The 12,269-nt window shown below is 44.3% G+C and overlaps 1 protein-coding gene across 1 annotated transcript in view; it reads right to left on the bottom strand.

The window, feature by feature from the left end:
* Window positions 1-11,510, bottom strand: part of LOC135299814 (zinc finger protein 271-like) — a 593,489-nt gene extending 581,979 nt beyond the window's left edge. The window contains exons 1-2 of the mRNA XM_064419238.1: window positions 10,895-11,510; window positions 8,937-8,947 (exon numbers count right to left, since the gene is read on the bottom strand). Of these exons, the coding sequence (XP_064275308.1) occupies window positions 8,937-8,947; window positions 10,895-11,510 (627 nt within the window). The remainder of the gene's footprint in view (window positions 1-8,936; window positions 8,948-10,894) is intronic.
* Window positions 11,511-12,269: the final 759 nt, after the last annotated feature.

Here is a 12,269-nt window from a genome sequence, read left to right as displayed (position 1 = left end):
AATCAGACCATTGTTCTTCTTGGCTGGGCTTTTTTAAAGGATGACTAGTTTTGTAAAAAAAAAAAAAAAAGTATTTCCCCCACATATAAAGCTAATTTCAGTGGAACGTTTTTTCAATTATTGATACACTTGAATGGTGTTACACTGGATTTGCATGGATTTAAATTAAATCAGAAACCTTCCAAAACACAACTCATTGACTTTGCCTTCAGAGCTTGCTTTAAAGGTGTTGACATTGGCCTATAGGAAGGTAAAGAATTATGGTTAAATTAATGATGTAGTGATAAATTTTTATTTCCCCTTCAGTATTTTTAATAATCTGAAAACTTTTAATGGCTATTTTGTGAGCTACCCATTAGTGATGTGAAATAAACTAGTCCTAGTCCAAATTTACAGAAATAAGCACAGTTATTTCAACAAATAAACAGGAAATAAGTTTGTACTGTTAGCAGCAAATCCAGCCTTGTGAAGCAAAATGTTTCTCCAGGACATTTCCAGGTGGCCATAATCAGTGGCAAATTTGTTTTGGTGTTTGAGAAACCAACATCTCAGTAATTCAAGTATTTGTCAAGTATAGCTCAATAGAGAAACTCAACATAGAGATAAAAAGTACAGCACTTGCATTAGGTATTTTTTTTTTTGTCTGAGAATAGTTTATTCATTGCTGAAGGTTTCCATTTATAAATTTAGCAAGTTAAGTAAAAAACCCAACAATAATAGTACAGTACAAATGGAGAATTTTTATTCAGGGGAAATTGCATTTGCATGTAACGAAAAACAACACCTCACCAAAAAAATCTGCATGGTTTAGGATGAATTGGGTAAAATCAACTAGCAATGGAAACATGAATTTTCTGCAGGGGAAAAAAAAAGTGGTTTTATTTTGATAAATATTTTGATAAAATGAAGGCAATCTGAATTTCATTTCTTGCAGCTCCCCCAGGCTTTCATTGCAGAGCCTGTCAGCTGAAGGGAATGGTGTTTTCCTAGGACCAGAATATTTTCTCTGCAAGTGTGTCTGCAGATATGCAGGAGCAATCTGAGGCTCCACTTCCATGGCTGTGTCATTTACCCATGAGAACAGACTCTTACCAGGGAGAATTGCCAAGGCTTGCTCCTTCATTGCTGCAGGCACCTGCAGAAATGGTAGTGCAGTGCATGGAATGCTCTGATCCCTGCAATACAGAGCCACTCTCACAAGAAAATAGCTCCAGTGAACAAGGACAAGTGGAAGGAAGGGCTTGACAATCCTGACCTACCAATCTCAGAAAGAATCAATCTGATTGTGAACTCCAGTGTGCAAAATTGGCACAAATATCAGCTCACATCTTTAAAAAGTCTTCATAACATGCAAATCCCAATTAGTCCTCACTGAGGAAAAGGCAAAGCTAAAATATATTTGCCTACATTTTTAATTATTATTATTAAATTTACAGAACTTATGCTGACCAGCATATATTTCCTGTGAAGTGTGCAGATTATCTACATGCACACACTGAGGGAGGATTTTTCCCAAGGAATTATATAAAGTTTTATTGTCTGAAAACTGATGTAGTTATCTCTTACACTACTGAGTCGTTTCAAAGGAGCAAGCAACACAGATTGGGTGACTTTTTAGACCCCTAGCACAGGCACAGGAAAGGGACACCTCTCTGAAGTCATGGGTCATACCAGCACATAATTTCACTTGCTTGAAAGCCTGAAGCCAAGGTCAAGATACACCAGTGTTATTCAAACCTTTCTAACAACAACGTTGGAAACACTTTGTCAGGACTCTGCTTCAAAATATTTCTGGCGTATTTCTGCCTAGAACATCTTCCTCTGTCCCATTTATCTGTTTAAAACACTCTGCTAATTTCTTTCCCATCAGACCCTGAGAAGCCTTTCCCATTCCTGTTGTATCAGTACCTGGACATCACCTTCTATGCAACTCAAAGATTTTAATAATAATAGTATATAGTATAATATAATATAATATAATTATTATATTGTAATATTATGCATTTTTAAATAGTAATAGTGTGTCCTTTTCTGCAGGCCTACCTTCTCCTACCTTTGGTGACTAGTTAGCAAAATATTATCTGTTATCAGCCCATCTTCTTGTTTTAATTGAGCTTGCAGGGAGGTTTTATTCCTCTGCCTGTGATGATCTTTGGTGCCCTAAATTTAATTTCTTTTCATAATCCCTACAGGAGCAAGCAGCACAGAGGAGTTTTAACTAATAAAGTGTTGGAACCTTGGAAGCAACAAGAACTTGGCAGAAACACCCATGGGATGAGATAAATTATCGTATTTAAAAACAAACAAGCAGGCACTATAAGCCTCAGTAAGGCTGTGAGCAGTGCTGGCTTTCCATTGCAGAGCCTTGCTGCCTTTTAGAAGAGGGATGAGGGGTGGAAAGGCAGCAGTAAAAGCCGTGTGGTGGCTTCTGTCTGTTCTCTTCCTTCCTTCTCAGCAATCCAAGTCACCAGGTGCTGCAGAGCACCCTGCAGCAGCCCCTCCTGCAGGGACAGGCACAGGCAAGCAGAAAGCTGCTTTTCCTTGGATTCAGGCTCAGAATTCTTTGTGCGGGAGCCCTGAACTAGCCTGTAGAACCAAGTGGTCAGGGAAGAGACACTAGAAATCCATCCCGGTTTCTGATGTCAAGCTTGATTCTTTCATCTGCAAAGCAGGATGGAATATCATTTCAAAATCTGCAAAGCTGTTGTTTTGGAATGATGTCTTCACATCTGCCTTTGGATGGGGAACTTAGTAAATAAATCTGAAGGCAGAACTGAAAAATGGGAGTCCCTAACCACTCTCAGCTTTGCCACTGTACTTCAGCAGTGCAAAACACTTAGAAAATATCACTTATAGATATGGTTTATTGCACTTAGAAATATGGCTTATACAATGTGAATTTTGTCCTGGTGTTCAGGATCACAACACTGAATTTTACTTAAATATTTCAGTTACTCTTGTATCCCTCTTCTTTTACCCAAAGGCATTCACTGAACCAAGGTGGTGTCACATTTTTAGCATTGCCCTTTAGAAGCTGAATGAACTTTAAAAGCAGCTTTTTATTTTCTCACTGAAACTAAATAGGCTACATCCTGAAATTTTAGACCATTTAAAATTGGCTGATAGATAAACCTTTTATTTATTACTTATATATTAGTTATTTATATTGTATTGTAAACTGTGTGAGTATGACTTTAGTAAAAAACTGCATTCCTATCATAGAATTATTTCTCAAGCTCAGGAACAGACTCACAGCAGAAGAAAGCCTTAGGGTCTATCAGGTAACACAACCAAATTTAAAAGCAAACATCAGCTTCTCTAGAAGTGAGGTGCATGACTGCCTTTGAGAGAAAGATCATCCTACACTCACAGCAAGATGTTCTCTTTATTTTTGGTAACTGACAGTAAAAAGAAGTGCTGGAGTACCTGGTGGCATGAAATAAGGGGCTGACAGTGGGAGGAGGGAACAGTGGTTGTTTACTGGGGCTAGAAACGCTCGTACGAGGTGCAAACCTCATCCAGCAGCAGGAATACTTGCTACATGAACAAGATTTACTGCCAGACTCCATCTGTGCCTTCCCACCAAACAAGGTCACTCAGTCAGATCCTAGGAAGCCTGATGAGCAAAGTTGCCAAGTCTCTGCAGTGATAATGGAGGCTTGCTCTGACTTACGCCTCAGGCACTTGCAATGTTTTTAGTACTGGAAAACAAAATAGGGTAGAGGAAAAAAGGTCATAATTTTTATCAAACCAGTCCACCTTGAGAAATATCAGTGTGCGTGCCTGTGCATGAACATACCTGGGTATTTTTTCTTTCTTTTCCTGGTGATTTGCAGTTTACTTTACTCTTGAGGCACTCCTTCATCTTGGCCTTCATCTTGGCCATTCATCTCACATCTGCACCTTGGTTGTGGAAACATCACTGTGGTGGTACCATGCCCCTTCCTTACAAAAGGCTGTATCAACAGCTTGTGTGGTGGCTTCAGAGCTGAGGGAGAGGCTTTAGCCATGGATTTTTGATGTTCATCAATTTTCTGCCTGGAGTTTCTGTGATACAGTCTGGTCAACTTACAGGAAATATTGTGGTAAGGGACGAAAATAAATTTAGAGCATTGCACAGGCCCAGAAAAAAAATCTCTGCTAAGAACTTTTAGTATTCACAGCTGATTTGTTCCTGTAGACAAGCTGATAGTTAAACCAAAACAACTGAACCGCAAGTAACCTGAATCCCTTGTTTGATCTAGGATCTATTCATGTTTATCTGCTTTTGATAGGAATATCTGGTCCAGTGTATGTTTCCAGTGTATGTTTATGCACTGCCTGCAAAAAATTAGCCCCTTGTTTGACTTCTTAGTGAGTAAAATAATTCTTGTTTAAATCTGTGAGATGGGATTAAGGAGACCAAAACCATCATGTAAAACAGTGGAATAAGAAGAGAAATTTAGATGGACAGTCAGTGAAGTTTCTCAGTGCCATCCTTTAGTGCAGGATGGAATGTTTCTGGAATGAAATAGTGCTTCTTGTGGTGAGAGATGTGTTGCAATGTACGGCTATCAGAGTCTTAGTATGGAGAAGATGTGAGCAGATCTTCTGGAAATGGCTTTACCCTGCAGAATCCATTCTGTGTCACCTTCTGACAGGATTCTGTTCTGCCCCTGAGTCAGTGTAAACTAACTCAGGTCCTAAGATCTCACATACAGAAAACTTCTTCACAGGATGGGGAGTCACATTTTCTCTTGTGTGCCTTCACACTCAATGTATACAACAGGACATTGCCAAATTGCACACCTGGTGATCAGAATAGAGCACTAATTTAAAAGTTCTAGGGGATAAGCGTCCAGGAAAATGCACATGCACAAGTGAATATTTCCATATTCTGGAGGAGATGTCTCTACAATTGCCAAGGGACTCTGCATAGTGACACTGGCACTCAGTTGCCTTGTAAAATACAATTGTAAGAGATGTCTTTCTGCAGTGATATAATATCACTGACTGTGGTAGAAGTAGATCTACAAGTGGAAAAGACATGAAAATTTTAATTCTGAGTTGAAGAATACACCAAGATTATGAATTAAATTTTTATTTATTGCTTAACTTACAAAGACACTGTAGCTCAGGCTCTGCAAATATCCATTCTCCAGCAGTGAGTGCAGACTGAAAATGCGGAACTTGATGTTAAGCCCAAGGCTTTTTGGGATATCTGTCCAAATTTCCAGTGTAGGATGTTCTGGATTGCCCACAGCTTTCAAATGGCCCCTGAAGTTTGCTGTAAGCAGTGCCAAGGCTTTTTTTAGCAATACTCACACTTCTAAATCCCAGTTACAAGTGGGGGGTAACTAGTTTAGCAATATGAGCTAAATGGATGTAGGAATTGATGTTTTTCCCCTTATTCTCTGTTGTTTCCTGCCATCTGACAGACTTATAAAATGACAGCTCTGCCCATATATTCAAAAACATATCTAATAATGTAGTGACTTACCTAATAATCCTAAAAGTCCTTTCTATTGCCTGAGAGATGTAATGAAATGTTCTGACGGGTGGGGGTGGAACAGTATGAAATCTCCAACCGACAGCAAGCATGGTATTAGTTCCCATAAGACAGAACAGCACAGATGTGCACAGAACAGCACATCACCCTGCACACACACTAAGGAGAAATGAAGGTTTAAGGTGCAGTCTCTCAGCTCTTCTCCCTAAAGAGCAGGTACTTGTTCCCTGAAATCCCTGTCCCTCCGTTCCCCAGTTCACTCTGGCACACCACACAGTATTTCACAGCTGAAACTCAAAGCAGCTCTGTCCTGGCTGTGCACAGATCTTGAGGTGCACTGACAGCTTCACCCTCAAGCACCAGAATTGCCAAAAACCTGAAGATTTTTTCTCTCCCGTCCCATCACATTTCTGCTAGTAATTATTTTTATTTCTTTTCCCTTCTGACCTTGCCCACAGCCATGCTTGGCTCCATGCTGTGTGTACCAGTGTTCTTTTCCAGTCAGGCCACCTCTCATTTCCCCCTGCCCTCACGCCTCACCTAGGTCAGCCTAAGCCCAAGTTTTAGGTCAGATCTAAGTAATTTTTCTATAATATGTATTTCATGAAGCTCCTCTCCTGACCCATATTATTCAGTTATTCATTAAAGCTAAAGGATTGTGTATGCTTTTTCTTTGTTGTTGTTTGGGTGTTTTTTTAAGAAAAAACCCAAATATTTTATACATTATAATCAAAATTTAATTTAATTTTATTTATAATTAAAAACTTGTCTTAAACTGAAAGGAAAGTTGGTGCCTGAAAAAAACAGTTCAAAATATGTTTTGCTATAGAACCTCTTTACAACAGCAGTGTTGACTTGTAAGAAATTGTATGTGTAATCAACAATAAACCTTTTGTGTACATCTTACAATGCAAAAAACCCCCACTTACAGAGATCCACAGATGAAGCTATTAGGAAGCATGGATGCAGATGTTGTATTGAACAGCCTTGCACAAATAAAAGGAAGTAAGGGATACAAGAAGCTTCAAGTACTCACTGTGAATAAATTGCATCTAGAAAGACTTGCAACTGGGTAACACAAACCCATATGACATGACTATAAAGAGAGATGAACCTTTTCTTTGGGATCTTCCCATGTCTCTCGTTTAACCTTTCAGTTAAAGATGTTTTAAGCTTGAGCAGCTGTCAATGCAACATTAATATGTGAAAGAAATGGAATGGAACATTTCAGACTTCCTGCAGAGGCAGTAATTTGCTGGCTGTTCCCTCTCAGACTTTCATGGTCCGGTGCCCAGGTGTCCTGTCCTGGAGCTCCTTGCCACGCTCACTGAGGGCTGCATTTCCACTGAGCTTTATCACAGCCTGATAAAATTGTAAATTGTAATTCTTGATGAGTTTCAGCCAGGCATGCCCTAGGAACTGCAGAAAAGAATGGGGAAGAGTCAGGGAAAGGCAAAGACAGGCAACACTTCTGTCCATTAGTCATAGGACAACTCTTTCATTTCAAGGGAGTTGTTCTGATACAGCTCTGCTTAGCACTGAACAGAGGGTGATTAATGTTTAATTAGTTACAACCTTTTCTAGCAATTAGTGAACACCTCCCCCAGTGATTGAGACCATCTCAGGGTCTGAGACTGGGTTTCCATCACCACCCCAGCACCTGTCTGCTTGTTGCAGCTTGGTTTGGAAAATCACCTACATGAAGAAATGTCCTTCTCTTTGCCAGCTGGGCTCCAGAGGGTTTAACCAACCACTAATAGGACCCCTCATCTGCTGAGTTTTTACTCATTCATGGTCCTGCCTCCCACCACAAACAAAGCACATATGGAAACCTCTACTGAGATTACTCCATTTGTGTCACTCAAAAGGCACTGACAGTTCCAGTGCCTCAAACAGTGTCCCATACCGTGTTTTCACGCAGGGAAAAGCTAATAATTATAGCAGTGACTCTTTCTGTGACTGGGTAATATGTACAGGGTGTATGATCCATTTCTCTAAAAGAGAAAAAAAAGTACTTTTATATGGCAGCATTGGCAGTGAAACTGATTTTTAACAAGTACTTCAGGGATTCCAGATGTCACTTGACAAGTTGAGCAAAAGTGCTAGCTTTTCCATCAGTCTGTAACAAGTAATCATGTAACAGGTGCAAGATTACTGAAATGGCTCTAAGATTATTTTTGCAGCCAATTTCAGTCCATGGAATTGTAGAAATAGTCCCTGTCATGGTTTGATCCTGGCACAATGCCAGGGCCTTTATGAAAGATGTATTTTCAAAATGGTTATTGTGAGATGTGACTCGGAAACGGAACTAAGCAGGTTTTAACTTGGGGATGGAGGGAAAAACACAACACTTTAATAATCTACAACACAGAAACATGAGGAAAAAAAGAAAAATCCACACACAACAATCCACAATGGAACACTCCCAAAACACTCCTCCTCCCCCCAGTCCTCTAACATTCAAATCTTAGTCCAATACCATCCTTCACACAACCTCCCCTCAGTTCATCAGGAGAGAGGAGTCTCCCTCTTGCACCATGGGCCTCCCCAGGAAACACAGTTGGAAGTTCTTGTGCTTCCATGTCACACGTGGCAGCCGCCCAGAGAGAATCTGCCCTGGTGATCATCTTCCTTCCATGTCCAGTGCTCTCACCACTGGCCAGGGATCTAAACTGCTTCTTAGGTCTTTTTAAGAATGCTTTGCTCAGTTTCAAGAAGTGGCAGCCTCTCACCATTTGGGACACCTGTCCCCCCCATATTTCACCCCTTGGAGCCGAAGGGCCTCGTGAACAGAGATCTTTCTCCTCTGAAGGCAGAGGGCTCCACCACACCCTCCTCATCAGTCTCTGTTCCCTCTATTTCTTCTTACAACAGCTTTGTCACTTTTGGTTTTTGGCCAACCGCCTCCCCCAAGGTACAGTCTCTACATTACAGGAAGAAATTGGTTCTGTCCTGTGGCCATGTAAGAGAAAAGTCCAGCCCAACAGTCCACTCCATCATCTCCTCCATCTATGGCACTTCTCATCTGCTGGCATTTCTTTATTCACTCAAACCTTCTTCTCATTTGCCCATCCTCCGTCCCCTCTCAATTCTCAGCTAGGGAGGATCAGTGTTTTTACAGCTTCCATTGTTTCAGTACCAAAGGGGTTAAAACCTCAGCCATGGTCTGCCTGCGGCTGGGCACCTCGCCCCCCCCACTTCTTCTCCTGGCCATGGTGCCATCACAAGATATCAAATTTCAAGCCAGCACAGTTTCTATCACTCTCTCCCGGGGAGGGCTGCCCAAACATCCCAGGTCTCCTCCACCCTGCAGGGCTCCGGCCTCCCTCCCCACAGGCCGCATGGCCTCCCCTGCCCCACCCAGACACAGCTGGGCAGGGGAGAGCTCAGATCAACTCACTACTGGACTCAAAAGAGAGAGTCCCTCTGGGAATCTTCTGCTTTTAACCCCTGTGTGTTCTCAGAGGTGTATCCAGGTCCCCAGTGGCCACACCTGGTGGCAATTTTCAAATCTGGCCACTAATTGGTTTGACCACAACTTTCCCAGAAACTCACTTCCTGGTCAAACCACAACAAAATGTTAATTCCACCTCATTAATTCTCTACACACCAACGCTTGAAAACTCCAGGGCTGGGATTGGAACCAGCTGCTCCATGGCTGTTCTCACTAAAAGAGCTTAGAAAGCCTGGAGATTCTTGGGGGTGTTTGAGTGTGGATATGACAGTCTGGTCAGAGACAGAGAAAGCAAGATAAGATTTCCCATGAACTGGGCTGAGAACTTTTAGGGAGCAGGAGAGAAAGAATTGTAACTATCCACAGGTGGTGTTTGGAATAGGTTGTTTTTTTCCATAAAGTTGTTTAATGGAAGGTGTTTTCTTCATTAGCCAATCATATGAAATGTGTTGATTAAATGACCAATGAGGTCCACTAGAGGCAAACCAAGGTATAAAAGAAGAGGATTGAATAAATGGGGGGCTTTAGCTCTCAGCCTTCTGACCTGAGTCTGTGTCATCTCTGACTCCACAGTCACATTTGGGGATCTGTGGGGGATATTTGGGATCCTTTCTGCACCTCGTGACCTAACAGGAGCTTCTCCAATAAACTTTGCCTGAAGCTCCTGCTGTGCCTATGACAGGAAACCCTGGGAGTGTCTGTCACATCCCAGCTCTTTGGCAGCCTGGGGACTCCTGGGATGTCACCGTGGAGTCCCCGTGAGTGCCTGTGACAGATCGGTGCCTTTCCAGCCCAAGGTGCCCTGGGATGTCACCATGGAATGGCTGTGACTGCGTCTGAGCACAGGGCTCTTTACCATTCCGAGAAACCCCTGGGAGGTGTCTATGGAGCTCCTGTCTCTGCCTGTGACATTCCAGCTCTTGAACAGCCTGGAGACTCTTGGAATGTCCTCATGGAGCCCCTCTGAGGGTCTGTGACAAATCTGATCCTTAGCAGGCAACGATCACCAGGACCCTGTTGCTATGGGTCATGGGATCCCAGATCCACAGAATTGGCTGAGCTGGGAGGGACCCATCAGGATTCTGGAGTCCAAGTGCTGGCCCTGCACAGGACACCCCAACAATGCCAGCCTGGGCCTGGCAGCGCTGTCCAAATGCTGCTGGAGCTCAGAGAGCCCTGGAGCTGGGAGCCTTCCCTGGGGAGCCTGGGCAGTGCCCCAGCAGCCTCTGGGGAAAAACCTTTTCCTGAGATCCAACCTGAGCCTGCCCCGACTCAGCTGCAGCCGTTCCCTCCTGTCCTGTCCCTGGGCACCAGAGGGAAGAGGTTCCCACAGCCCCAGCCAGGGACCCGCTCCCAAGGCTGTTGCCATGGCCAGCAGGTCTGGGACCAGCTGGGATGCTCGGTTTCCACAGGCTGGCCTTTAGGAATGGGATTCCCCAATTTCCTGCTCCCACTAGAACTGCTCTGCCACTTGCTGCCCTCCCGCCTCCCATGGAAAGCACAAAAGGCAAAGATCCCAGGCTGGGAAAAGAATAATTTAATGGGAACAGCACCAAGACAAAAACAAACAGGAACAGAAAAATATTGACAACAGAAGGGTTATAAAAAAGGGAAAACCACAACACAACTTCCCAGCCATAATTTCCACCTGCCTGGAAAGGACACCCTTCTCCTCAGGGAGAGAGACAGAGAGAGTCCCTTTCCTGCCCGTGGCAATGATCTGAGGTCGGAGTGAATGTATGACACAGCCCTGGCCAGACCCTCATGTTCTTCAGGCTCACATCATATCATTGGCAGGGGCAGGAAGACAAACAGGTGTCTTCCCAGCATGGATCACAGACAACACACCAGGGCTCTTCCCAACATGGTTCTCCCATGGGGGATGAAGTTGGAGCAGTGCACAAAGCTCTTCCTGCAATTGCAGCATTTGCATGTCTTCCCTTACTGGTGACTGTGTTGGTGTCTGCTCAAATGAGAGCTCTGTCTGAAGCTCTTCCCACACTGGGGACACTCGTAGGGCTTCTCCCCAGTGTGGATGCTCTGGTGGGTGACAAGGTGGGAGTTGCGGTTGAAGCCCTTCCCGCAGTCATGGCAGCGGAAGGGCCTCTCCTCTGTGTGAATCCGCTGGTGCTGGAGGAGATTGGAGCTGGTGTGAAACCTCTTCTGGCACTCGGAACACTCGTAGGGCCTCTCCCCAGTGTGGATGCGTTGGTGCCTGACAAGTTCTGAGCTGCAGCTGAAGCCCTTCCCACACTCCCAACACTCACATGCCCATTTCCCAGTGTGGATCATCTGGTGGCGGATCAGGGTGCTGCTCTGCCTGAAGCTCTTCCCACACTCCAAGCACTTGTAGGGCTTATCCCCATCATGAAGCTCCTCATGGACCATCAGCTCCGATGGTCCATGAGGAGCTTCATGATGGGGATAAGCTGAGCTCTGTCTGAAGCTCTGTCCACCTTCCTGGCAGAGGGTGGGTCTTTCCTCCTCAGAGCACCCTGGGCTGGGTTTGAAGCCCTTCCTCCTGCGGAATCTCAGGGAATTTTCCTCCTTGTTAGATTCCTGTGCCATGGAGCCACTCAAATCTGAGGAAGGCAGGGCAAGGAGAGGATTGGATTTGCCTCCGTGCCACAGGGAAAGGGAAGGAGATCCCCCCAGTGCATCCCCAGCCGGACGGCGTTGGCAGTGGGGCTGTCCTGCAGCCTTGGGCTGTGCTGGGCTGGAAGATGAAGCAGGAGAGATAAGGAAAGGGGCACTGACTTCCTCCTCAGCTGCCTGAATGTCTCAGGGCATCTTCCTCTTCCTCACAGCCTTCTCCTCCATCTGGCAGTGGGTTTGGGATGTGAAATTCTGTTTTGGGAGGAAAACAAGAGATTAGTGTATTCAGTTTTGTACTGGTTTGAGGTCAAACCAGGGGGAGATTTTAAGCCAGAATTACAATTTAACAAGAAAATTAAGGTCAAGGCAATGATACAGAAACACTGCCTTAAACTGACACAGTCAGGATATAAACTGACACCCTGCTGGTCAGGGTGGTGGGAGCAGTGCCATTAAATGGTGGCTGCAGTGATGATCGTGATTCTGTCAAACCAGTGATCCTGTAGAAGGGTCTGGTCTTCCTCTGAAGGTCCAGTGGTGCTTATGGAGCTCTTGTCCTCTGGCAATCCAGTAGGCAAGGTGCTCCTGGGGCTGTAAGCTTCAGCTTATATCCAGGTAGGAATGCTTGGCTCCTCCCCCTGGGCGGAGCATCCCACAATGGGATGATGTAATTTTATCAGTCCTTCAGGGACACTCAATGGCCCATTCACAGAAGAGAGCCCCTGGAGGGTG

The sequence above is a fragment of the Passer domesticus genome, chromosome 4 (genome assembly GCF_036417665.1).
Source record: "Passer domesticus isolate bPasDom1 chromosome 4, bPasDom1.hap1, whole genome shotgun sequence".
Lineage (NCBI taxonomy): Eukaryota > Metazoa > Chordata > Aves > Passeriformes > Passeridae > Passer > Passer domesticus.
The sequence above is the reverse complement of the archived record's forward strand: the minus strand, read 5'-3'. Positions and strand labels throughout refer to the sequence as shown.